Below are 25,522 nucleotides of genomic sequence, written 5' to 3'. Positions count from 1 at the left end.
TGGTTCAGCAAAAAAACCAAAACAACAACAAAACAAAACAAAAACCCAGACGGCTCAGCCAGGAAGGTGAAAAGAAAACCAGCAGAATGCAGGGAGACGGAAAACAAGCCAAGCCAGGGTCTCCAGAAGATGGCCATGCTCGGTTGTGCCAGCCGTCGCTGAGCAGAACGAGAAGGGACCTGAGGATTACACATTGGATTTGGCACCCAGCCGGTGGGGAGGCACACTGGGTGGCGTGGGTTCCCTCTCTGGGGAGATCGGCCGCAGAGGAGAACGGAAAAACGGGAAGGTAGCTGGTGGCTGATAAGCAGCCGAGGGACATTGCTCTTAGGGGATGGGCGATGATGACGTTTGCACAGCGCCGGCGAACTGGACGGCTGCACGGCCAGCACCAGCTTGGATGAGGTCCTGGCTTCCTGCCCTCTGGGGACGTTCGTCGGAGGGCCTTCTGCCAACCCGTCCTCGCAGCTCGCAGTCGGGCAGCGAACAGCGAGGGCCGAGGACGAGGGTGCTGCGCCACCTCCCCCGGCGGCGGCCTCAGGGCCCAGAGCGCTAAGGCGGCGCGCGGGGTGCTGGCGCCCGCTCTCCACGGACGCCGAGAGGCCGGGCCCGGCATTGCGCGGCGCCGGACGCCCCCGCCTCTGTCCCCTCGGCCACCTCTGAGAGCCACAAAATGGAGGCGGGAGGGAAAAGCGATGGCGAAAGCGCCGGGGCCCGTGGGCCGCGTTCCGCCGGCTGTCGGGGAGCTTCCTGCCCCGCGCCGGGCTCTCTCGGGCGCCCAGCCCCTCGCCCTCCGCGTCTCGGCCCACTTCCCGGCCACTCCCCGTCCCCCGTCTGAAGCCACCTTGCCAGCACGCGCACCCCCACGCCCCACCCCTCCCCCGGCCCCCGGCGGCCGCAGCCCCCACCCCCGGGCTAGATCCCCGGAGCGGCGTCCGGCCCGCCGAGGTCACGTGGGGGCGCGTCAGCCAATCGGCGCGCGGCAGCGGGTCCAGCCCAGCCCCGCCCGGCCGCTGTTGGGCAGTGGGACGCGGCGGGTGCGGAGAACGCGGCGGAGCGAGCGAGCCGGCGGGCGGGTGAGCGAGGTAGGGCTCCGGGCCGTAGCAGAGGGTCGCCGGGTGGGCGGGGAGGGGGGACGGCGCCCGCCAGCCGCTGCATCCCTCCGGCCCGCCACGCCCCCGCGGCGCTGCCCGACCTCCGCTTTCCCCTTTAGGACAAGGCCATGGACAGCAAGATCCAGCGGGTTCGCGACGCGTTCGCGTCCGGCCGGTCGCGCCCCCTGAGGTTCCGGCTGCAGCAGCTTGAGGCCCTGCGCAGGATGGTGCAGGAGCGCGAGAAGGACATCCTGGAGGCCATCGCCGCCGACCTGTGCAAGGTACGCGCCCCGCGGGCGGAGCCAGGACACCCGCCTACCTCTGGGGAACCGCATTCCACCCGAGCTTTTGCTGCCTTTTTTTTTTTTTTTTTAAATTTATTTTTGATTATGCAAGCACTGTGGGAGTATTGTCTCCAGCAGTCGTGATAAGGCAAATTTCCATGGACTTTCCCGATCTTCTTACCTTGCAGATACAGAGAAATAAAGACACATGTGTCTTCCGGCCTCTGTTGCTCTTTTGTGAATTGCCTTTTATATTTTTGCCCGTTTTTCTGTTGCATTTATGGTTCTTTGCTTTATTATTTGTACGAATCTTTTGTATAGTGTGGATTTTGGTAATTTGTCAGCTTAGTACATTGTTTACGTTTTTCCTCGGGTCTATTTGTTTTTGTCTTTTTACGATTTCTTTCGTAGACAGAGGTTTTTCGGCTGTCGTTGTTGCACTGAAATTTTCCTCCTTGACTTTGTGTTAGGCCCGTGTTCCTCAAACTCCAGTGTCTTGATGAGTCACTTGGGGATCTTGTTAAGATGTAAGTTATGGTTCAGCAGGTCTTGGAGGGCACCTGAGAGTCTAACAAGCTCCCAGGTGATACCATGCTTCCTGTTTGGGAACTACCCTTTTTTTTTTTTTTTTTTAAATTTTTTTTTCAACGTTTATTTATTTTTGGGACAGAGAGAGACAGAGCATGAACGGGGGAGGGGCAGAGAGAGAGGGAGACACAGAATCGGAAACAGGCTCCAGGCTCTGAGCCATCAGCCCAGAGCCCGACGCGGGGCTCAAACTCACGGACCGGGAGATCGTGACCTGGCTGAAGTCGGACGCTTAACCGACTGCGCCACCCAGGCGCCCCAACCCTTTTTTAAAATTTTACTGTTTTTTAATTGCAGTTTAGTTGCTATACAATATATTAGTTTGGGGTACAACACAGGTGCACAGTACAGCTTATTTCATTTAGCATAATATTCTCTAGGTCCATCCATATTGTCACAAATGGCAAGATTTCATGTTTTGTTTTGTTTTTTTTTTGGCTCAGTAGCACTCCGTAATAAATACATATGTGTGTGTGTATATGCCACATTTCCTTTATCCATTCATCTGTCAGACACTTAGGTCACTTTCATGATGTGGCTGTTGTAACTAATGCAGTGAACACAGGGATGCGCGGATCTTTTTGAGTTCGTGTTTTCATTGTCTTCAGCTAAATACCCAGAAGTGGAATTCCTGGATGTTGTGGTATTTCTGTTTTTAATAGCATACAAACCCTAAGATTAGCTCATAAATCTCTGTCATGTTTGGCCCAGGCGCTTTCCAGACTGCTACCTCTGTGCTGGGTCTCAGAGGGAGTGAGTTTGCATGCTGGCAGTATAAGAGCTGAGTTTCCTGTAGCCCTGCGGTTGTTAAGTAACCGCATCCCAGTTAAGTCCCGCTGATCTTTAAAGCCTGAGTTATAGAGGCCCCTCTTGCTGGTGCAGGTTCCCAGGGCAAGGACACCTGATATGCAGCTTGAAGCCCTCCCTTTTCAGGGAGGATCTTCATACCTGTGATATCCTTGTTGTTTGTGGGGCCCGGTGCCAGGGTGTGGGTTCCATCTGGACCGCATCTCTGCCCCTCCTACCCCTCTCCGTGTTGCTTTTTTCTTTAGGACTTTAGCTGTGGACGACGTGTCCTGTGGGTCCTTAGGTCATTCTCAGACAGTTACTGTATATGCACTTGTAGCCAGGGAGTGTCCATGGGAGGAGTTAGACCTCAGGATCCTCCTCTGCCATCTTCAACGAGAAGACCCGGAACCACTCTTTGAGTTGCAAGGTTTGGAGTAGCCTTTAGGGTGCAGATATATCAGTCTATATTTTCTAATACTGTTTTCATTTTGTTTTTACGTTTTAACGAATTCTAGGGGCAGCCAGACCATGCTCTGGCTCTGTGGGTCTCTCTCACTTCCCCCAAAGATCTTTCCCCCCAAAGATTATTTTGAGGGGTAGTGACATCAGGAGTAGCAGTAACAACAGTAACTATATAAAATTTCCTTTCTAGGACTTTTGACAGAGAGAGGAGCCTGTGATAGCAAATAAACAAGGTGACGTAATTAAGATTTCAGAAAGGATCAGTCAGTCTTTCTGTAAGCATGAGATACTTACGTATGTATATATGTAGGACTACTGAAGAAATATACAGAAGTTCCTTGCCCTTGAGGGATTTCAATTCGGTAGACAGAACAAACACAGATACAATGTGAGTACGGTTATAAATCAGTGTCTAAGGGTGTGATACAAAGATATACATCAGAAGCATAATTGGTTTATGAAGGTTGATCAAGGCAGGCTCATATTGATCATGGAAATGTTTCTGAATGAGACAGTGTTTAATCCTGACTTTAAAAGGCTTGGATCAGTAAAGCAGGATTTAGAGGGATTGAATATATTCGTGAGGGAGTTAGCAAATCCTCAGACCCTGAAGGTTACGAAAGGGATCTGAATGGCAAACCAGCTAGTCTGATAATGCCGTTTGTCACAGCAGGTGTATCTGGCCTAGCTCTTCACGGCCAGGTGTGTCTTGCTCAGGCAAGATTAACTGTGATCCTCTTATAACAGAGTGAACTCAATGCATACAGTCAGGAGGTCATTACCGTTCTTGGAGAACTTGATCTCGTGCTGGAGAATCTTCCTGAATGGGTCGCTGCTAAGCCAGCTAAGAAGAATCTGTTCACCATGCTGGATGAGGCCTACATTCACTCAGAGCCCCTGGGAGTCGTACTGATTATCGGAGCCTGGAACTACCCTTTCGTTCTCACCATTCAGCCTCTGATAGGAGCCATTGCGGCAGGTCTGGCGTCAGTTTCTCTCTTCATGACCTTGGGGACGGGCTCATCCTCTCACGTGGGTTGTAAATTAAGGATAGTGTCCAATTGAATACACGTGTTTGCTTTGGTGGTTTGCCTTTGTTTACACCAGCAGTGAACCGAGAATTAGAAAATAGTATCATATATTTCTTAGTAAGTTCCAAACAGTTTCTTAAAGTGAAATTACAACTCTCAAGGTGGGAGAGCAGGCAGGTCCTCCCGTGAGGTGGAAACAGCCCTGGGCTGTTTGGGATTGGGTATTATTGGGTCTCTCCGGGCTGAGATGAGCCATGTTGTACAAAAGGATTTTATTATTTTTAAGACTTAAAAATAAATTTTTTTTTAAATGTTTATTTACATTTGAGAGAGAGAGACAGACACACAGAGTGCGAGAGGGGGCGGGGCAGAGAGAGGGAGACAGAATCTGAAACAGGCTCCAGGCTCTGAGCTGTCAGCACAGAGCCTGATGTGGGGCTCGAACTCACGAACCATGAGATCATGACCTGAGCCAAAGTCGACGCTTAACTGACTGAGCCACCCAGGTGCCCTGAAGGAATTTTTTTTTAAGTAATCGCTACACCCAACTTGGGGCTCAGGCTCAACAACCCCAAGATCAAGAGTTGCACACTCTATCGACTGAGCCAGCCAGGCACCCTTTTGTTATTATTTTTTATTTAAAAAAAAATTTTTTTTTTTCAACGTTTATTTATTTTTGGGACAGAGAGAGACAGAGCATGAACGGGGGAGGGGCAGAGAGAGAGGGAGACACAGAATCGGAAACAGGCTCCAGGCTCCGAGCCATCAGCCCAGAGCCCGACGCGGGGCTCGAACTCACGGACCGCGAGATCGTGACCTGGCTGAAGTTGGACGCTTAACCGACTGCGCCACCCAGGCGCCCCTTGTTATTATTTTTTAAATGGGCTCCAGAGATTTGCATGGTGACTGTTTTTTGTTTTGTTTTGTTTCGTTTCTTAATACCCGGAAAGTGAACCTGTGAGGTTCTAAAGTCGTGAGTTGACGGGCCCATGAGTTTGGAGTTCCAGTGGTTTCAGTTGCCGGCCGTGGCCTCGGATGAACCATCGGATTCAGTCTGATCAGTTTCCTCATTCAGATATGGGCCCTGGAAGTATTGCTGGCTTGAGTATACAGCAGATGCCAAGAGGTTGCTTTCTCACTTCAGCTGGATCCGGAGTGACAGCTTTAATTGATGAGGCCTGTTTGCCCAATAATTCCAAGGCAAACAGGAAAGTCTAGTCGTGAGAGGGGGAGGAAACCGAGAGAAGAGCTGGAGCAGTCAGGGAGCATGGTGGAGCCCGTCGTCAGTGACGTGAAGGGAATGAGAACCAAGGAGTTTGCATCTGAGGAAGTCAGACATACTCACTGAGGAACAGCAGATTTGGAGGCCAACTCAGCACCTAGCCTGGATCCCCCTCCCCGCCTCCCACGGGCACCGTTTTCATAGGTATTAAGGTTACTCAGGTATTAAATGGCGCTGTCCTGCTTTTTTTGCCTTGTTTAGGAAATGCTGTCATTATCAAGCCTTCTGAACTATGTGAAAAAACAGCCACGGTCTTGGCCAAACTCCTGCCACAGTATTTAGACCAGGTAACGTTGTCTTGACCCACCTTCAATGTGTCTGCTCACCGGGGGGGGGGGGGGGGGGGGGGGGGGTTGCACATCGGATCTTCCTGCTGGCACGTGTCATGGATGCCTGTCGACGTGGAATCACTGTGGAGAGGAGCCCTCGTCCAGCTCTCACGGAAAGGCAGCTTCAAAATGTCAGAGCTGCAGGGCCACCTGGGTGGCTCAGTCTGTTAAGCCTTTGACTCTTGATTTCTGCTCAGGTCGATTTCGAGGTTCGTGGGTTCGAGCTCTGCACCAAGCTCTGTGCTGGGTGTGGAGGCTGCTTGGGATTCTCTCTCTCCCCCTCTCCCTCTCTCAAAATAAATACATCTAAACATTAAAAAAATTAAAAAAAATTTTTTTGTTAAAAATTATTAATTAATTAATTAATTAATTTAAGAAAAACATTTTTTAAAAATGTTTATTCATTTTTGAGAGACAGGGACAGAGCACCAGCAGAGGAGGGGCAGAGAGAGAGAGGGAGACACAGACTCCGAAGCAGGCTTAGAACCTGACTCGGGGCTCAAACTCAAGGGCTGTGAGATCACGACCTGAGCTGGAGTCGGACGCTTAACCGACTGAGCCACCCAGACGCCCCACCACCTTTAAAAAGAAGAAAAGAATTTGTTTTGAGAGTAAGCCAGCACAGGCAGGGAAAGGGGCAGAGAGAGAGAGGGAGAGAGAGAATCCCAAGCAGGCTATGTGCTGCCACTGCAGAGCCTGATGCAGGGCTCGAACTCACAAACCGTGAGATCGTGACCTGAGCCGAAATCAAGAGTCGGACGCTTAACCAACTGAGCTCCCCAGGCGCCCCCACAAGCCACCTTTCGTTTTAGGGCCGTATCTCAGAATCTTTTGAGTATGTGAGTCTGTGTTCGTTCCTGGCCATCCGTTCTCTGTCATTCCCCCCCCCCCCCCCGGCTGCTGTTATGTCAGATACTCTCTTTCACAATAGCTCTTAATAACAGCACAGTGCACGTAAGGGCTCGGTCCAAAGCTGTGTGACTTCTCCCCGGTAACAAGTGAGGAAACTGAGGCTCAGAGGTGTTCAGCAGGTTGCCCAGGGTCACACGAGCTAGTGAGTGATGGAGCCCAGGTGCGGTCCAGATCTGACTTCAAAAGTGAGTGCTCTCCCCCGCCGCTGCTTCGCACGCCCCTCATTCAGCGGACCTTTACTTGGTTCCTGCCACGGGCTAAGCCCTGCACTGTTGGTCGGGCGAGAACGTTCAGGTTAAGACATTCAGCCGGGACCTGTCCTGCGGTCTCTGACGGCAGACTCTTCACCAAAATCTTGAGGTTGCACAGCCCGCATCTCATGCGTTTCCCTGGTCGAATCCAACTGTTGGCTCTCTTTGGCGTCTACCCTGCTGAGCTCAGGTGGAAAACAGTGGACTCTCTGGTCAGTTCCACCGCAGGTTGATGGTTCTCAGATGCCATCGGACTGTGTTCTCCACTTGTCCTCTGTCCGTTCCCTCGTCTGTCCTCACAGGGGGTGGTCTCCGAAGGCGACAGGTTTATGCTGAAGAAATTGCTCGTCCGAGGATAGGGTTAACGTACCCACACGAGTGCTTGCGTTTCTCCTTCTTGAAGGACCTGTATGTCGTTATCAATGGTGGCGTGGAGGAAACCACAGAGCTGCTGAAGCAGCGATTTGACCACATTCTCTATACGGGAAGCACGGCGGTGGGAAAAATCGTCATGGAGGCCGCCGCCAAGCACCTGACCCCTGTGACTCTTGAACTAGGAGGGAAGAGTCCGTGTTACGTGGACAGAGACTGTGACCTGGACGTCGCCTGCAGGTGAGGCTGTCTGGTTACCCCGGGGGGTTCCCGACAACCTGACGGGTTGATGGATCCTCTTGGCACTGAGACCCTGGGCCCCCCAGCTCTGAGAGACATCATGAGCCTACGGCGGTTGACGTCCTCAAGGGCGCTGGGACTTGTTCCCAAGCTGACTCTGGTGCCACTGCCAGAAGAGCAGCGTTTCTGGACGTCGCGTGGTTGTCCTTAGGAGTTAGGAAAAAAGTTTTGTCTGGCTGTGGCAGGAGATTTAACTGTTTTGCTGGCAGATGATCCAGGAAGTAGATGAAGTCTCGTGTGTACCTAATAAAATTCTTAAATTCCCAAAAGAAAGGTTGTTGACCTCTTTAACAAGTCCCTTTGTTGACAAACTCAGGATTACTCAGACTCCTGTTTTAACTGAGAGTAACATCTTGCAGGGGCGCCTGGGTGGCTCAGTCGGTTAAGCGTCTAACTCTGGATTTTGCCTCAGGTCACGGTCTCACGGTCGTGGGATCGAGCCCCATGCAGGGCTCTGCGCTGACAGCATAGAGCCTGCTTGGGATTCTTTCTCCCCCTCTTTCTCTGCCCTCTCTCCCACTTGGACATGCGCTCTCTCTCTCTCTCTCTCTCTCTCTCTCTCTCTCAAACAGAGAAAAAAGGAATACCATCTTGTCAGGCTGGGAACCAGAAAACAAAAGGTTGCAGATTCTCTCTGCTAAATCAGGTTCATCTACCAGGGAGCACCCAGACCTAGAACAGACTGCATGTTTGGGGTGGCGTGGCTCTTTTCTCCCCTTCAGAGATGGGCAAGGACGGTTTGTAGGCAATCAGGCCGCGTCCAGGTTGGCTTTGTAAATAGAAGTCTCCTTGCCAGAACATGAGGCCCCCCAGTGAAGGTTTTGATCCATGTCTGGGCACAGCTTTCCAAAGTGGGGAGGGGCCTCCACAGAGATGCGGGTGTCTTGGAGGCTGGCTGTTGTCCTGCTTGTACCTGAACATCTTGCCACAGCATTTAGAGCCACAACCAGAAGTGGAGTCTGTGTGGAACTCCTGTCATCCCTGCTGTCCCCTTGGCTGAAGTGGGAGAAGAGGAGGGTGTGGGGGGGCTTTCTTTTCTGGAAGCAGGCCGTGGTGTCACTGCTCGTAAAGTGCTGTTTCCCATGAGCTGGCACGAGAATTCCCTTCCTCCGTAGAATGTTCTGTGTCAGTTGGAAAATGCATTCTAAGTTCCAACCAACTGATTTAGAGATGAGTTTTACAACATTTTCATTCTCTAAATTTTTTTTAATGTTAATTTATTTTTGAGAGAGAGACAGAGTGAGAGCAGGGGAGGGGCAGAGAGAGAGAGGGAGACACAGAATCCGAAGCAGGCTCCAGGCTCTGAGCTGTCCGCACAGAGCCCGATGCGGGGCTTGAACTCGCCCACCACAAGATCATGACCTGAGCCAAAGTCAGATGCTCAACCGACTGAGCCACCCAGGCGCCCCAGCATTTTGATTCTTTATAAAGAGTATTAAGTAAATCTGTGAGTGCATGCTAGCTGCAAAATACTCAAACAACACAAAAGTGTGTCAAATGAATAGTAGGCTGGATTTTATGGATGTTCTGGTTTCCCCACCTCCCCCCAGGCGCATAGCATGGGGGAAGTACATGAATTGTGGTCAGACCTGCATTGCTCCTGACTACGTTCTCTGCGAACCATCCCTCCAGAATCAAGTTGTGCAGAAGATTAAGGAAACCGTGAAGGTTTGTGTTTTAACACATCTGATCTCATTGGTTTCGTTAAGATAATGCAGTCAAATCAGCTCTGTGCAGGCAGCACCCCTGTTTCCCCTCCCCCCATGGAAATTCCAGTAGCACATGTGGCTGCATTCATTTGTGGGCTTATTAAAAACGCCCCGTGCACCTTTCACAGAAGGGTCTGCTAGTAGCCAGGTTAAGTTGGCATTTAACCCACATCAACTGCCTAGTTTTGTTGACGAAACCACGGGTTAGCTGTAGCACGTGCTTTGAAAAAAAGAGTAAATAACTGTGTTTCGTGGTTTTGAGAGAACGTTGCCAGTTCTTTGAAGTGCACCCAGAGGTCCTTCGGCATATTGGCCATTGCTGATTAAGGTTATCCGTTCTTGTGCGTGAGGGGGCATAGGAAGACCAGTAGTTTAGAGGGGAGAGTTTATCCAGTACCTGTTGGCAGAATACTCTTGACTTGGTTATCAGTCTTTCGAGGTGTTGAAACTCAAGCTCTCTATAGAGGGAATCAGGGAATGCTACATGGTAGTGACCTGAGCTAAGCATCAAAGAAATGTAGGATTTGGATTGGAAGCAAGGGTTGGGGTGACTGAGCTCACCCGTCGGAAGGGGTCGTTAAGCCCCCTGAGTGGAAGAAATTATTGGCACATTGTTCACTCAACAGATGCTAACTGAGCACTGGAAGGATCAGGAACACTGAAGGGTAACACACACGATCAGGCAATGGAAAGCGTATATGCTGGGAAGTTTAGAAGAAGAGTGGTGATCCAGGCACGAGGGGTGGAAGGTGTTGATGGGGGAATTGGATGTGAGAGCTAGGACTGGAGATGGGGCCAGACAAGGAGAACATGGAATGTGGGGCGGCAGTGTGGGGTTCAGGATACCTATGGCACAGAAAGCCCTTGGAGATTGAAGACGTGCTTAGCTGAGGATGGAAATGAACTCGGTTTCAGAGGAATAAGAAAGATCTCCCCTCTGCCTGCCTTGCGGGCTTTGTATTCTTAAGCGTTTCGTAACTGAGGTTCACCAGGGAGCCATTTAATTAACGAAAAGTTTCTGCTCCTCACCTTGCAAAGACTGTGACTCAGTTGGTCTGGGGTCTCGACGTGACCCTCAGGTACAGCCAGCATTAACAGCATCATTGGTGGCTCCGGAGTTGGGGCACAGGAACTCGCACCAGCAGGCTGTCACCCAGCCTTGAGGGCATTTGGTTGGAGGGTGGGTGAACGCTTGCTGTGATTGGAGAGCACATCGAGAGCGTTCACAGAGCCTCGAAGTGATGTGGCAATTCAGTAATTTTGTGTTTGTTTTACGTAATTGGTGCCGATCATAGGATTTCGTTTTCCTGGCACCTGTGACTGCTGGCGATACCAGTCCAGAGAAGATGTAAAATAGTGCAGTAGCAGAAAGTTCAGCAAACTTTTTTCCGTAAAGGGCTAAATAGTAAATAGTTTAGGCTTTGCAGCAGGCCACGGGTTTCTGTTACAATAAGCAGGAGCAGGGCGGCCACAGTCGCATTGTAAACGAATGGGTGGCCCTGACTCAGAGCCAGACCTCCCCCTACACCCACATTCATCCCCCGGGACAGCCCCCCGGGGGTCTGCGAGGGATCACCATGAAGCCCCCAAACTATGGAGAGTCCTAGGTCTGTGCACGTGTCCTTGACCTGCCAGAAAGCTTAGACACTATTACTTGAGGGAGGAGGGTGAGGATATCAGATCAGGCCCCCCAGATCAGTTTTGGGGGCATGAGCGGGTTTTATAGTTATTAAGGAAATTGACACATGGGTCTTTTGTGGCAATTAAATGCTGTTGTTTTCAATAGGAATTTTATGGAGAAAATATAAAAGAATCCCCTGATTACGAAAGGATCATCAATCTTCGCCATTTTAAGAGGATACAGAGTTTGCTTGAAGGACAAAAGATAGCCTTTGGTGGCGAGACCGACGAGGCCACACGCTATATAGGTAATGGAAATTCACCTTTTGCTGTGGGGACGTGCAGTTTGATGGTTTTTATTGACGCTCTTTACCCATACTAAATAAGCCCTTAGATACATAACGTTTAATCAAAGATTATAGACTGTGGTCTGGTATACTGCTTCCTAACCCATTTCAAGAGGGTTTTACGTCTTTATAAATAACACCACCTGTGATGCACTGGCTTTTTGCCTCTACACGTTTCATCTGTTTTTTTGTTGGTTTGTTTTCCTCCCTACAACCTGTAACCTAACAACCCTGAGAAGCAAAATAGAACTCCGTGTGATTATTTCTGGATTCTGGCTGGGAAAACAACAGCACAAGGAAGGAAATCACTTAACTGCAATTTTACAAGTAACCAGTCGCGGTTCTCTTCCAGAAATAATGTGTTGAATCGCTTTCTCAGCCTTTTGGCTAAGATCAAGTGCAGAAATAATGTGTTGATCTGTTGTGCTGGACCTTATTACTTGTGTACTCTGTTTTTGTGTTCTTTTATTCTTTGCCATGAATATGTCTTGTTGTCGACTTTTATTTTTAATTGATTTTTAATGTTTATTTTTGAGAAATTCAGAGCACAAGTGGGGGAGGGGCAGAGACAGAGGGAGAGACAGAATCCGAAGCAGGCTCCCGTCTCTGAGCTGTCAGTGCAGAGCCCGATGCAGGACTCGAACTCAAGAACTGTGAGATCGTGACCTGAGCTGAAGTTGGACGCTTAACCGACTGAGCCACCCAGGCACCCCATTGCTATTGAATTTTAAACATGTTGCTCTAAAATAACATAAGATGATGGGGATTACGGAGACACTTACTTGGCAAAAAAAAAAAAAAGCTGCCCCAAATAGCTTTACTTATCCCTTCTTAGCAGGTCGGATGCTGCACGTCACCAGAAAACCCTAAAACCTTAAAGGACTTAAAACAATAAGGAAAAGTACATTCTCTGGTCATGAGCCATCCCAAGGCGCTTCTGGCCTGTTCATTTGGTGGCCCAGTAATGGCCTCAAAACCCCCAATTCTTTCATCTTTCTGTTCTCCCATCAGCCATTGCTTTTGCCCACTCCCGGGCCAATCAGTGGCAGGAGGAAAGGTCTATTGTGATTCGCTCAACCAGTTAGGAACCTCCCCCTGACCTGACGTCAGGGTCACCTTACCTGAGCACATGGCTATGTGGAGAGTATAGACACCCAAACCGAAACGGTTCTCTGAGCCCGGGCAGCGGCGGGCAGTGGGTTTGGGGTAGCCGCATAGGTCCCCCTGGAAGGTGCTGGCAACAGCCATCTTCTGCCGCATCGCCAGGATATCCTGGCAGGAAATTAGGGGGAAGCGAAGAGAGCAAGCTTGTCATTGTCGAGTGTCTTCCCTTTTCATTGGTGACCCAGCTTGTTTACAGCGTCTTTTGGAGCACTGTTCGTTGGGGACTGACCTGGTGCGGACGCCCGGACACTCTGCAAAGCTTCGTCAGCATCCATGTTGCTCTCCCTCCTTGCGCCCCTTCCCCAAAGCGGATAGAACACTGAACTAAGAGAGCCTTGGCCATTTTAAATACATTCTCCTAACCTCTCTAACGGAGTTGAAATAAGGTCAACGAGATCATATGCGTGAAAGCACTTGAATTAAGAAGTGGTGTTGATTTGATCCACAGAGGGGCTGTCTACACTCCCAAAAAGACCTGTCCACAGAAAGGTGGAAACATAACCTCCTGGTACATAGGAATATGGCTATGAACAGGGTTAAGTATGAATATACTCAGGTGTGTGGATCTTTCTCTCGGTTTGCATGGGGATCCCCTGATGCACACGCTCGGAGACACATGCACGGTTCATCCACATGCGTCCTCGGGACTCTTTTCTCAATAGCTAATACTTGGGCAGGAGTGGGAAGGGGATGGATAGGTGACCCAGCGAAACAAACGGAGGATGAGAGTTTGGCATTCCTGTCTTCTACTTGAGGATTTCATTTTGCGCATTTCTTTTCTCAGCACCAACGATCCTTACCGACGTCGATCCCGAAACCAAGGTGATGCAGGAAGAAATTTTCGGACCAATTCTTCCAATAGTGCCTGTGCGGAATGCCGATGAAGCCATAAAGTTCATAAACAACCGTGAAAAGCCTCTGGCCTTCTACGTCTTTTCTCATAACGAGAAGGTAAACTTTGCGGGGAACGGCTCCCTGGCAGAAGCCGCCACCGCAGACCGTGTCCCTTCTTTGCCACAAAGCAACGATGGTTTCCAGCAGAGTTCCACCAAGTGAGGCTGTAGTCGCAGCTTGCCGTCTTGGGTAATGAGGCTCTGGGGTTGTTGCTGTAACCTTTCCTATACTCCCTGGGGTTCAGCAGGAGTCCTCAGGGTTATGTCACAAGTTCTTTGACTCGCAAACATCTCCCCTGGAATTGGAAGACTTGCGTGTTCTGCCGTTAACCCACAGGGCTTTCCTGTGTAAGAGCTTTGTCTCTCACCCCGACGGCATTCGCAGCCACTGAAGTGGGCCATGTGGCGCCACGATCTCTGGCGCGGCCGTGGAAATGGTTGCAAAACCTCACACTTCGTCTTTCCAGCGGTATCCCTTTGTTGTTCAAGCGATGGAACCATACCAGCCCAGGGAGTGCGTCATACCGTAGCCAGGGCAAGGCACTGGGCAGCCGCTTTGCTGCGGGGCCTGTTCGTTTGCATCAGAAGGGGACTGGCTCTTGCAGAGGGACAGTGGCCTCAAGGTGGGCAAGTAGGTTCGAGCCCTCCGAGAAGGGGACTGGCTCTTGCAGAGGGACAGTGGCCTCAAGGTGGGCAAGTAGGTTCGAGCCCTCTGGAGAAGAGGGAAATCTAGAAAGGGGAGATGGGGATCGGTCAAGGTCTGAGGAGTTCACAGACCACACGTTTTCAGGAGAGCCTCTCATGGCAGCTTCTAGAGCCTGCTGTGCCGCGGAGATGAAGCTTTGTGAAGTGAGATCAGATGCATGGGGCTCAATACAAAATGGGTTATCGACGACGGTCATGACGTTTTAAAGGACCGTAGGTAACGTGGATAGGAACCTTGAAGCAGAAAGTCTGCCGGTCCGGGTACAGGTCAGTGAGGTGCTCTTCCCACAATGGGGGTCACCTGTGGTGACCACAGGCCATTGTGACATTCATTCTAGAACTCTCAAGCGCTTGTTGGTGAGTTTCACCTAGGCAGCGAGGCGAAATTTCCCAGTCAGGTGTCATCATGCCTGTTCTGGTCTCAGGCCAACCATTTCTTCAAAACTAGAATGTCAGCTCTTTGCAATTCTCAAAACTAGAATGTCAGCTCTTTGCAATTCCCAAAAACTGAACAGCATCTATTAATTGTATGCCATGATTTAGAACAGAGATAGGGAAATCTTACCAGTGTTTAACAACCAGATATGTAGTCTGAACGTTCCTTTCTTTTTTTTCATTTTTTTTTTTTTAATTTATTTATCTTTGAAGGGAGGGGAGGGACAGGGAGAGGGAGACAGGATCCGAAGCAGGCTCCACGCTGTGAGCACAGAGCCCGACGCAGGCTGAACCCACGAACCGTGAGATCACGACCCAGGCCGAAATTAAGAGTCGGCCGCTTAACCAACTGAGCCACCCGGGCGCCCCCGGACTGTCCCTTCTAAACGAAGACTTTTGTGGCTCCATCGGGTAGTCCTGCTCTGGGCAGTGACGGAGTGAGCAGGACTGGTTCAGTGCTGCCTCCCTCGAAGGACGAGACGTGCATCTAAGAAGTTAAGATACTGATCACACGTTTGCTAAATTGAACAGCCCGTTAAGTTGTTTACATGTTATGGAACGTTTGGCACAGTGTCCCAAACCCGGGTAGTCGTGTCAGCGCATGAAGTCAGCAAGTGCAGGTCCCCCAGATGCTGCTGACCCGGAGCCTTTGTTCTGTTCCACAGCTCATCAGACGGATGATTGACAGCACGTCCAGCGGTGGCGTCACGGCCAACGACGTCATCATGCACTTCACGCTCAGTTCTTTACCCTTTGGAGGAGTGGGTGAGTGTTCCTCTCTGCCCTCCATGGCGTAGATTGCAAATCGAATAATCTGCCCAGGCGGTCTGGGGTCCCAGCTCGATGGTGTTCTCCTGAGGGACGCCACCCTGCCAGGCCCCCTGCTGAGGGGTGACTGTGTGTCCTGTCACCCACTTTCCATCCTTAGCACCCACCACAGTCTGGAACTGTTCTGCTCCTTTTGTCGACTTACTTGTATGTTCTTACTCAGTTGTTGTCCTTTCCCTAGACTTAGGGGATTTTTTTTTGGCCGGAAGTCAGGTCTCAAATTAATTGATGAGGTTCCCCTGTCTTTTTTTTTTTTTTTTAATGTTTATTTAAATTAAAAAAATTTTTTTAGTGTTTTTATTTATTTTTGAGAGAGAGAGAGACAGAGTGTGAATGGGGGAGGGGCAGAGGGAGAGGGAGACACAGAATCCAAAGCAGGCTCCGGGCTCCGAGCTGTCAGCACAGAGCCCGACGCGGGGCTCGAACTCCTGAATGGCGACATCATGACCTGAGCCAAAGTCGGACGCTTAACCGACTGAGCCACCCAGGCGCCCCTCCATCTGTCTTTTTCAAGATGAGGTCGTGAATGACAGGTTCAGAATGCCAAGGGCAGGCAGCATTCTGGGGTTTCTGATGTCCGTTTGCTGTCTGCTCAGGGTGGCATTAAGTAGTCCTCAGTCCCCACCTGCACTGCTCCCCAAGCCCCTGGTGTGGGGACTAGCCTCTCCTCAAATTGTCTCGTGATTTGAGAAGAGCACGAGATGTCGTGTGTTCTAGAGAAGACGGGCAGGAAGTATTCCCAGTGAAGCTCCGTGGACACATGCCCTTTGGGCTGTGACCCGCCTGCCTCTTTGATGCCAGAGATGACGGCTCAACTCTGTATCTTTCCTTCAGGAGCTAGGTGGTAGGCCTCTCTAACAGCTCATCGAAGAATCACAAATAACGAGCGCATAGGAACTCTCGTAATAAAAAGCAGACAACAAAAGCTACCGTCTCGAAAGCTCTGCTGTGTTTTGTTCCTCTGTAAGAGCAGAAGTGAAGTCGTCCCTGGGAATGAAATGGCTCGTTTTAGCAGGACTACCTGTTCCCAGTCGAGGCCAGCTCCTCCCATGGCCTGCTTCCGCCGCAGGCCACGTATCCCTTCCTAGGAGGCGAAGGAATCGGCAGTACCCAGCGCAGGGCCGGCATACGCGAGGGGCGAGTGGGCAGAGGCCGGGTCAGGGGTCCGGGCTGGTGCGAGTGGTGGCTTGGACTTGGGTGGTTGGGGAAAGGGGCTGAGTGGATCCGGGGAGTCGGGCAACAGGATTTGCCTGATGGATTGAGTATGTCGTAGGGGGGAGGTGGTGAAGGAAAGGAAGGGTAGCCTGGAGGACCGGGGCTGCCGTGATTCCAGTTTTACTGCCCAGATTCTTAGAGGATTCACTCCGACTCCAGTCTCCCGTTCCTCAGGGCCCCACGGGGTCCCGGTTCCCACCGAAGACTCTCATTGTTCCACCTGGAGTCACCGATGCCTCCCAAGTGAGTGCAAGTCGAGTGACGTCTGTTCAGTCCCAACTTGACTACGTGGCATTCAGTGTCATTGATCATACCCTCTTCTTTACAACGAAACAAACCCTTCCTCCTGTTAAATACAAAAGGAATACAGGCGTCTCTCGTTTTTTTTTTTTTTAATTTTTAAATTTTTAATTTTTTTTTTTAGGTTTATTTATTTATTGTTGAGAGGGAGACAGAGTGAGAGGAGGAGGGGGCAGAGAGAGAGGGAGGGAGAGAGAATCCCAAGGAGGCTCCACATTGTCAGCACGGAGCCCCTTGTGGGGCTTGAACTCACGAACCGCAAGATCATGTCCTGAGCCCCAGGAATATAGGCTTCTTAAGAAAAGAGAGAAGACCCCAAAGAATAAATACTTAGATTTTCCATACCCCACTATTTAGAGATAACCTTTGGGGCGCCTGGGTGGCTCAATGGGTTAAACGTCCGACTCTTAGTTTCAGCTCAGGTCTTGATCTCACAGTTTCATGAGTTCAAGTCCCACATCCAACTCTGCACTTGCCTCACAGATCCTGCTTGGGATTCTCTCTCTCTCTCTCTCTCTCTCTCTCTCTCTCTCTCTGCCCCTCCCCCACTCATACCCCCACAAGCTTGATCTCTCTCTCTCTCAAAATAAACTTAAAAAAAAAATAGTGTTTATGCCTGTATGTTTATGCCCATTCTGTAGCGTTTTATTTGTTTTGGCCCTTTTCCCCTTAAAACCTGTATTACTTTTAGAATTGGGAGAAAAAAGCATTTCACTTTCTAAGCCTTTGTAACACAGCAGTTACACTCTTAGACCTCTTCCCTAGGGAAATAATGAGAAACTGCACAAAAATACATCAGAATCATCACACAAAAAGTGTGGAATCCTGAGACCCTAAGGTGGCATTCGTAGGTTGGAACAGCATGCAGTTACTAACTCGTGACGCACAAGCATACCGATGTGAGAAAATGTCACACGGTGTTGTCGCAAACCGGTGTTGTCGCAAACCGCGAGATCATGACCTGAGCTGAAACTCAAGAGTCAGATGCTGAACCGACTGAGCCCCTCAGGCGCCCCCCAGGCACAAACACTATTAACATATTGACAGTTTGGAGTTTTCCTTAAAAATGCATCTCGTTTGGGGCGCCTGGGTGGCGCAGTCGGTTAGGCGTCCGACTTCAGCCAGGTCACGATCTCGCGGTCCGTGAGTTCGAGCCCCGCGTCGGGCTCTGGGCCGATGGCTCGGAGCCTGGAGCCTGTTTCCGATTCTGTGTCTCCCTCTCTCTCTGCCCCTCCCCCGTTCATGCTCTGTCTCTCTCTGTCCCAAAAAAAATAAATAAAAACGTTGAAAAAAAAAAAAATTAAAAAAAAAAAAAAAATGCATCTCGTTTGACGTATATTGCCAGACTTCTCCGCAGCTTTGGTTGCCCCTAAATGACGTCCCAGCAGCCTGCAAAGTACCAGTAAAGTGCTCCGTGGCCCCGTTCGCCCGTGCCTTATACCCTCGTGGCATACGCACGTAGCTGCCACGCAGCACCCACGACAAGGACGTGAAAACTGTCACAGGGCATGGCTTTTTAAGAAGGCAGAGGTTGGGGCGCCTGGGTGGCGCAGTCGGTTGAGCGTCCGACTTCAGCCAGGTCACGATCTCGCGGTCCGTGAGTTCGAGCCCCGCGTCAGGCTCTGGGCTGATGGCTCGGAGCCTGGAGCCTGTTTCCGATTCTGTGTCTCCCTCTCTCTCTGCCCCTTCCCCGTTCATGCTCTGTCTCTCTCTGTCCCAAAAATAAATAAACGTTGAAAAAAAAAATTTAAAAAAAAAAAAAAAAAAAAAAAAAAAGAAGGCAGAGGTTTACGCTTGCGTATTATCTCTCACCCGGCAGCGGAACCCTGTCATCCTGCCTTGGTTACTCTGTCGCATCTTTGAGGACATTAGTGGGTGAATAAGGGCTGTGGGTACCTAGAGCCACATGGAACAGAAGGAAGAGAGGACACAGTGCTGAAGAGTCCAGCTGACCTGGACTCAGCGTTCTGGCTTCGCATTCCGCACCTTGGGCAGGTTACCCGACCGGCCAAGCTCCCTTTCCCTGCCTGGAACTGGGGGCAATGGTGACTTTGTACAGTGGGGTTGTGGCGGGAACGAACACAGTGTGGTCTTTGGTATCAGGGAGAGCCACTGCCGGAGAGCGGCAGGTCCTGGCTCGACTCCTGGGAAGCGTCCTGTTTTGTCTTGTTGTTAATGTTTATTTTGTTTTGAGAGAGCATGAGCGGGGTCGGAACAGAGAGAGGGGGACAGAGAGAGAACCCCAAGTGGGCTCTGTCCCATCAGCACAGAGCCCGACGCCGGGCTCGATCCCACGAACCGCGACATCATAACCTGAGCCGAAACCGAGTCGGACGCTCAACCGGCTGAGCCACCCAGGCGCCCCGGAAAGCGGCCTGTCTGACAGGGAGGTTCACCTTGCTGGGGGTCCTGGGGGCGCTGGGAGCAATTTCCCGGAAGAGCCACTCGCACTGAGAAGCGAGAGGGGGGCATCCCCGGCAGCAGGAGTTTTGTGGCTTTCTTGTGGCTTGTGTCCCTTCCAGCGGAGCCTGTTTTGCTTCTGTCTTTCAGGTTCCAGTGGGATGGGCGCTTACCACGGCAAACATAGTTTTGATACTTTCTCGCATCAACGTCCCTGCTTACTGAAAACTTTAAAGAGGGAAGGTGCTAACAAGCTCAGGTACCCTCCCAACAGCCAGTCAAAGGTGGATTGGGCCAAATTTTTCCTCCTGAAACGCTTCAACAAAGGAAAGCTCGGTCTCCTGTTACTTGCTTTCCTGGGCATCGTGGCGGCTGTGCTTGTCAAGGTAAGTCCCCGCCTCTCTGGTCCCACATGGCTGCCAGATGGGCGTCTTCTGTCTCAAGAGTTCCTCTGATTGTAGAAATCCGACTCCGTCTCTTAAATTAACCTTGAGTCTGGGACAGGGTCCGCGAACTCGCAGCCTGCCGGCCCGTCTTGCCAGAGGAACAGCCACAACCCCTCACTGACTCGTTGTAGCGAGAGTTGAGTCCTTGGGACAGGTGGCTGTGTGGCTCGCAGAACCTAAATGATTCCAGAAGTGTGCCCACCTCTGGTTTAAGAGTGTAAGGCCCCGTAGGGGCGCCTGGGTGGCTCAGTCGGTTGAGTGTCTGACTTCGGCTTGGGTCACGATCTCGCGGTTCGTGAGTTTGAGCCCCGCGTCAGGCTCTGTGCTGACAGCTCAGAGCCTGGAGCCTGTTTCTGACTCTGTCTCTCTGTCTCTGCTCCTCCCCTGCTCGTGCTCTGTCTCTCTCAAAGATAAATTAATAATAATAAAAAAAAAAGAGTTTAAGGCCCCATAGAACTTGTCACGTTCTGAGCTGTTCAGCCCTCTGATCCTTCTGCCTCCCGCATGTCCGTGTCAGTCGTGTTCTCGAGTGTGCCTGGGGTCAGCAGGCCGTGGAGACAAAGGAGGGAATTGCACGGCGGCCAATAGCAGTGGTAGGACAACTTTGGCGAGCGAGGCGTGGAATGTGTTTCCTCCAAAGTTAACTCTGCCACATACGTTCTGTCTTTGGCGATTAGTTATCGTAGACGCGGGCTCACCGCCCGGCCCTCCTGAGAGCTGGCGTCCCGAGGCGGTCCGCATATCCTTGGGCTGAGGGAACAGAGCCAGGATTTTGGAAGTTGAGGTGGAGTAGGGCAGGGCGACCGTGTCCCTGGAGCCCCCGGCCAGCCAACTGACGAGATGCGTTGAAAATAGCGGCAACACTCGTGGTCAGCAGCCTCGGAAAAGGGGCGAGATTCGAGCGCTGAATAGAAGGTGGCTTGTTCACGTCTGTGTTTTTGTTTCAAGGTCAAAAAGGGGGTTGGCTTGTCTTAAACCAGTGTCACAGCTTTGGTGGAATTGGAAATACCAGTTGCATTTGAAATCGTTTGGGTTTTCTCAGAAATACCAAGCTGTGCTGAGGAGAAAGGCCCTATTGATATTTCTGGCAGTTCAGACTCTGTCGTCCAGTAAGCAGTGATGAGAGCCGCAGAACTCAGGACCCAGCTCTGTCTGTTAAGAGTGAGGTAGGAACTGCTTGTTTTCTCTCTCTGTAAAGTGGGCCAGGCGGGGGTATGTTTTCTTCTAGTGGTTTCTGTATAGCTACAGGCTTAGGGGTTATCGAACCAGTGTTTCACCTCTCTGTCTCCAGACATTTTGGAGCCTGGCCCAGCATCTCAGGGCATCAAAACTTACCCGTACAGTTGAAAGGGCGGGGGTGGTTTGCGGGGATCTTAAAAAACGTGTGGAGGTAACGTGGCCCTGCTAGGTCTAGACGAAGCATGCATCATTTCTAGAAGAGGAGTCACGTGAGCTCCTCCCCGCTCCTCCCCATCTACTCAGCTCTCCCAGAGGACGTGCCCACTGACCAGCTCAGATCTATAAGAAGCACACGGACACAGTGAACGCTCTGTTTTATAATTTGAGGCTTATCTTCTAAAACTCTCCGAGTCCCATTTGGTTCTGCGCTGTTTCGGTGTTTAACAAGAAGTTTGGCTTTAGAATTCATGGTGGCAGACTGAGCGAATCAAAACATTGTGTGCAGCTGGGAGGCTTTCTGTTCCTTCCTCCGCATCGTCCTGAGGTCTCAGGTGTGCTCGGCTCTCTGGCCCTTACCTGCCTGTCATCTCTGATCCCAGGACATCAGTCCCCAGCCTGACACACACCTTCTTCCTGGGGATGGAACTTCGTAGCGCCGTGGCAAATTCGGAGGCTGACTGTGCTCCCCCTCTAACCCAGGAAGGTTCCCACTGCCGCAGCACGCTGGGCCAGGCAGGCGGGGGCAGGCCGGGTAGCCCGTGTGAACTCCCAAAAGGGTTTGGTGGACAAGCCTCTCTCTGATAAGATCTAGAGAGGCAGCAGTGTGTAAAAACATGGACCCTGGTAACAAGAAAATGTGGCTTTAATTCCTGGTTCTGAGATCAACAGATTTCTGACTCTGAGCAAGGCCTTTTCTGAGCCCGCCTTGGGGCCTCGCTTGGCTTGCTCGTCTCTAGGACAAGGGCAGCCTACAGCGATCTCCCAGGGCGCTCCTCAGTTCCCATTACCGTGAGCTGACGTGTTCGTGGTCCACACCGCTTTGGATTCAGTGTGAGACCGCTCAGGATCTGGCTTTCTTTCCCTCTTTGCTGCTTCTCTCTGAGCCTCTCTGTCCTCTTTCTCAAATCACCTCTTATTTTAAGTAAGTGATTCTAAGCTCAAATTGTGCTTTTGTATTTATTGCAACTGCAGTCATTTTTTTCTGAAACGGCTTTTCTGCACTTTGTGATTCTGTTACATGCTTGGATGTGATTTCATTAACTCTCTTTACCACAGTGAGGATGGTCTTGGAACATTTTTAATTGGGAGATTGAAAGTAGTGATTATTAGTCTAAAGGGAACAGGTCAGTCTCAGAGTGGAAAGGAGTGTTCCGAAAACATTTAAAAGATGTGTGTGTGTGTGTGTGTGTGTGTGTGTGTGTGTCTACACGTCTACACAAAATAAAGTTCCTATAAAGCTTAAGCCACCAAAAGCCTTGCAGGAGGTATGGGTGTTAAAACGTTGAAAAGCATGGAAGGTTTAAAATTGATAGATGTCATTAGGCCCTTGAAAATGAACTACGACAAACTCTTGAGATGGCTGCCAGAACTCCTTCGGGCTCAGTAGGTATGGATTCTATTCAATACTGCTTTGGACTTTAGAAACGAAAGTGTTGATCCATTTTCAGACTTCACGTAGAGACTTCAGCTCCCCACGCACAACAGGAGGATAGTAAATGAGTGTTTTCCACTCCTGTGTCAACCCCGCTGTCGTCTCACTGATAACAGACAACACTGCCTCCGTCGCCACCTTGTTACTGTCGCTTTGCAGGGAAGGCCCTAATCTTTTATCAGCCCAGACTGCGCTTACCTTCTTAGGGACACAGGGACCTTTTGTATACAGCACATTCAAGCATCTCTTAAAATAGCAGGCATTTGATAGAGTCCCGATACTGAGTTCGTGTTCCAGGGCCGGTTGCGTGGGGGTTTTAAAGCAGCAGCAGAGTAACCTGGCTTCCTTTCTCCTCTCTCTAGGCGGGATACTACTGAAGAAAGATCCTGTTCAACCTCCTAGTTGCCTGTACTGAATTATGCCTCTCTTAAATAGTTAACGAACCATTTTAAAATCCTGCCAAAAATAGGAAGGAAATATGCAAATGCACCCTAATCAAGCCTGCAAGTCATTGCCACTCACCATTAATAAAACTTCCCGTTTCGTCTGACCGCCCCCCCCCAGCCTTCCCCCACTGTGGGGGTACACTCAGAGAACGTCTTTTACGTTGTGTTCCTCAGCTCGCGGTGGGGGGTGGGGTGGGGGCGGAGAAGGTACTAGGCTGACTCCCAGGGAGATGTGAAAGGAGTCTCTGAACCTGTTGAGTGACTTCTTACTCCAGTTCATGGGACACAGGACCCCCCCACCCCCCCACCTTCCGCCATCACTCTGTGAAGCTTCCAGGGGGCTCCTCCCTGCCCGGGGTTATCAACAGCCCTCTGTAGCCCACAGAGGTGAGGAAAGATCTTCCCAGCCCTGCCTGAGGTTTGAGGCACCGGATCTGTGTGTTGGGGATGGGGGGAGGTCCCTGTCCCTCACCCACTGGGTGGTGGTCCCGTCCATTCTCCACCCACTCTTGTATTTGGTTTGTGACAGTCTTTTGTGGCCATCCGCAGATGCCTTCTGTAACTAACGCCACGCAAGACTTCCCGCAGATCCCAGGGCTTCCAGGGAAGACAGTTGCCAATTTCCATGCAAGTATCACCCGTCATTCTTACTGGGCAGGAGTTGTAGAATTCTGCATCTTATAAAACCTAACTGGCACTTTTATTATGCTGTAATAAAATTACTTACAACAACACTTATTCTCAGGGGCGCCTGGGTGGCTCAGTCGGTTGGGCGTCTGACTGCAGCACAGGTCACAATTTCGCAGTTTGTGAGTTCAAGCCCCGTGTCGGGCCCTGTGCTGACAGCTCAGAGCCTGGAGCCTACTTTACATTCTGTGTCTCCCTCTCTGTCCCTCCCCAACTCATGCTCTCTCAAAAATAAATAAATGTTGGGAAAAAAAAAAAAAACCTCTCAGGATCTTAAGAGTTTCAAGTCAGTGGATCTTCAAGGACAGATCTTTTAAGTTTCTTATTTCCGTAGCACAATGCAAAGAAATTTCACTTTTTTAAACTTCAGAGAGATCCTTTTTTGAATAAATTCAGCCTTCTGGACTTAACGTGGAAAGCCATTTCCTGTCACGGGCCAGAGGCCTTGGATATTCTGGACTGTGGAGCTTGAGAGCCTCAGGGGGGCTGATGGTGGAACATTTGGAGAAGGACTGTGTAAGCCACGGCGTCCCGCTGGAAGAGAAGGGGACAGAGGACACAGGCAGGGGATCTCCTGAGCATGGCTGAGACCTGAGGGACTTCAGCCAGGGTGGGAAGGAGCCCTGTGGAGTGCAGCCTCCCTGCCAAGCATTGGTGACTCCTGGCTACGGTGCCTCCACCCTCCCTGCCCCCTGCCCCCCTCCCCCCCCCCCCCCCCCAGCCACGTGAGAGAATGTAATTCACTTTAGAGAACGTGTAACCAGCTGCCTTGAATGAATCTGTCCCAGGGAGGCTGTCTGAAGTTCACGGTCATCATCACAGGATGCAGTGTCAATCACTAGGCTAGTTTAAGATGTCAGGATTGGGGCGCCTGGATGGCGCAGTCGGTTAAGCGTCCGACTTCAGCCAGGTCACGATCTCCCGGTCCGTGAGTTCGAGCCCCGCGTCGGGCTCTGGGCTGATGGCTCAGAGCCTGGAGCCTGTTTCTGATTCTGTGTCTCCCTCTCTCTCTGCCCCTCCCCCGTTCATGCTCTGTCTCTCTCTGTCCCCAAAAAATAAACGTTAAAAAAAAAAATTAAAAAAAAAAAAAAGATGTCAGGATAATCGGTCACGAAATACCTTAGACAAAATTTCAATACGGAGCTTTCGTTTAGCACGTTAAATTGTGCCCTGTGATTTCTAGTTACGCTAAATCACTGGCTTGTCTGCTACTGTGTTCTGCTGCAAAATAAATACGTCATATTTGATAAAAGTGGCATGAATTTTAAGATTCCTAGTGGGGAACCTCTTATGTCCCGATAGAGACCATTCTTTGGCCGGAAATTTTGCCCCAATGGATAAATCCATTTTTTGCCTTCATCTGTTCAGAGGTGGTATTCATCGACTTTAAGTCCTGCTTTCTCCCTGAAATTCTTAGCCAAGAAGATTTTCTCCAGCTCTGCTTTCTCTGTCCCTTACAGGTTTTTATTTTTTAAAGCACCTGTGGAGTTTAGGGTTTTTCCAGCTAAGCCCTCCTATCCCCATTTGCCAGTCTAAACCAAGTGTTTCCGTAAGAGTACTCCAGGAACACTAATTCCATAAGGTTTTACACAAAAACTGATCCCACCACCCCATCCTGTGTGTCAGGATTTGTAAAGCACACTAGCATCTCAAAGGATCCGAGTCCTGTAGAACCTGTGTGGCGTTTGGTGGGGGTCGTTTCCCAAACTTCCTTGACCGTGGAACCCTTTTCTCGAGATCCTTTTTCAACCTTAGAGCACCTTTGGGGAAACAACAGCATTGCTTCTCTGTGCCCCGTCCTCA

General features: G+C 50.6%; 1 protein-coding gene across 3 annotated transcripts; it reads left to right on the top strand.

The window, feature by feature from the left end:
* The first annotated feature begins 945 nt into the window (after nt 1-945).
* On the top strand, nt 946-24,971 carry ALDH3A2 (aldehyde dehydrogenase 3 family member A2). Of its 3 annotated transcripts, none has more exons than XM_086686148.1 (12): nt 946-1,085; nt 1,214-1,375; nt 3,965-4,196; nt 5,732-5,817; nt 7,426-7,634; nt 9,245-9,362; nt 11,190-11,331; nt 13,319-13,485; nt 15,233-15,332; nt 19,461-19,696; nt 20,799-20,922; nt 22,949-24,971. In XM_086686148.1, exons 2-11 carry the CDS (start codon nt 1,223-1,225, stop codon nt 20,874-20,876), a joined length of 1,521 nt encoding a protein of 506 aa, XP_086542274.1. In that variant the 5' UTR covers nt 946-1,085; nt 1,214-1,222; the 3' UTR covers nt 20,877-20,922; nt 22,949-24,971. The 3 variants fall into 3 exon arrangements, with proteins under 3 accessions (XP_086542274.1, XP_025776247.1, XP_086542275.1); XM_086686149.1 differs by having other exon boundaries at nt 1,009-1,076; XM_025920462.2 differs by lacking the exon at nt 20,799-20,922 and having other exon boundaries at nt 947-1,085.
* The last annotated feature ends 551 nt before the right edge of the window (nt 24,972-25,522 follow it).

This window comes from Puma concolor, chromosome E1 (assembly GCF_028749965.1).
Source record: "Puma concolor isolate L17-30 chromosome E1, mPumCon1.1.hap2, whole genome shotgun sequence".
Classification (NCBI taxonomy): domain Eukaryota; kingdom Metazoa; phylum Chordata; class Mammalia; order Carnivora; family Felidae; genus Puma; species Puma concolor.
Note: the sequence above shows the minus strand (reverse complement) of the source record. Positions and strands in the feature narration are given on the sequence as shown.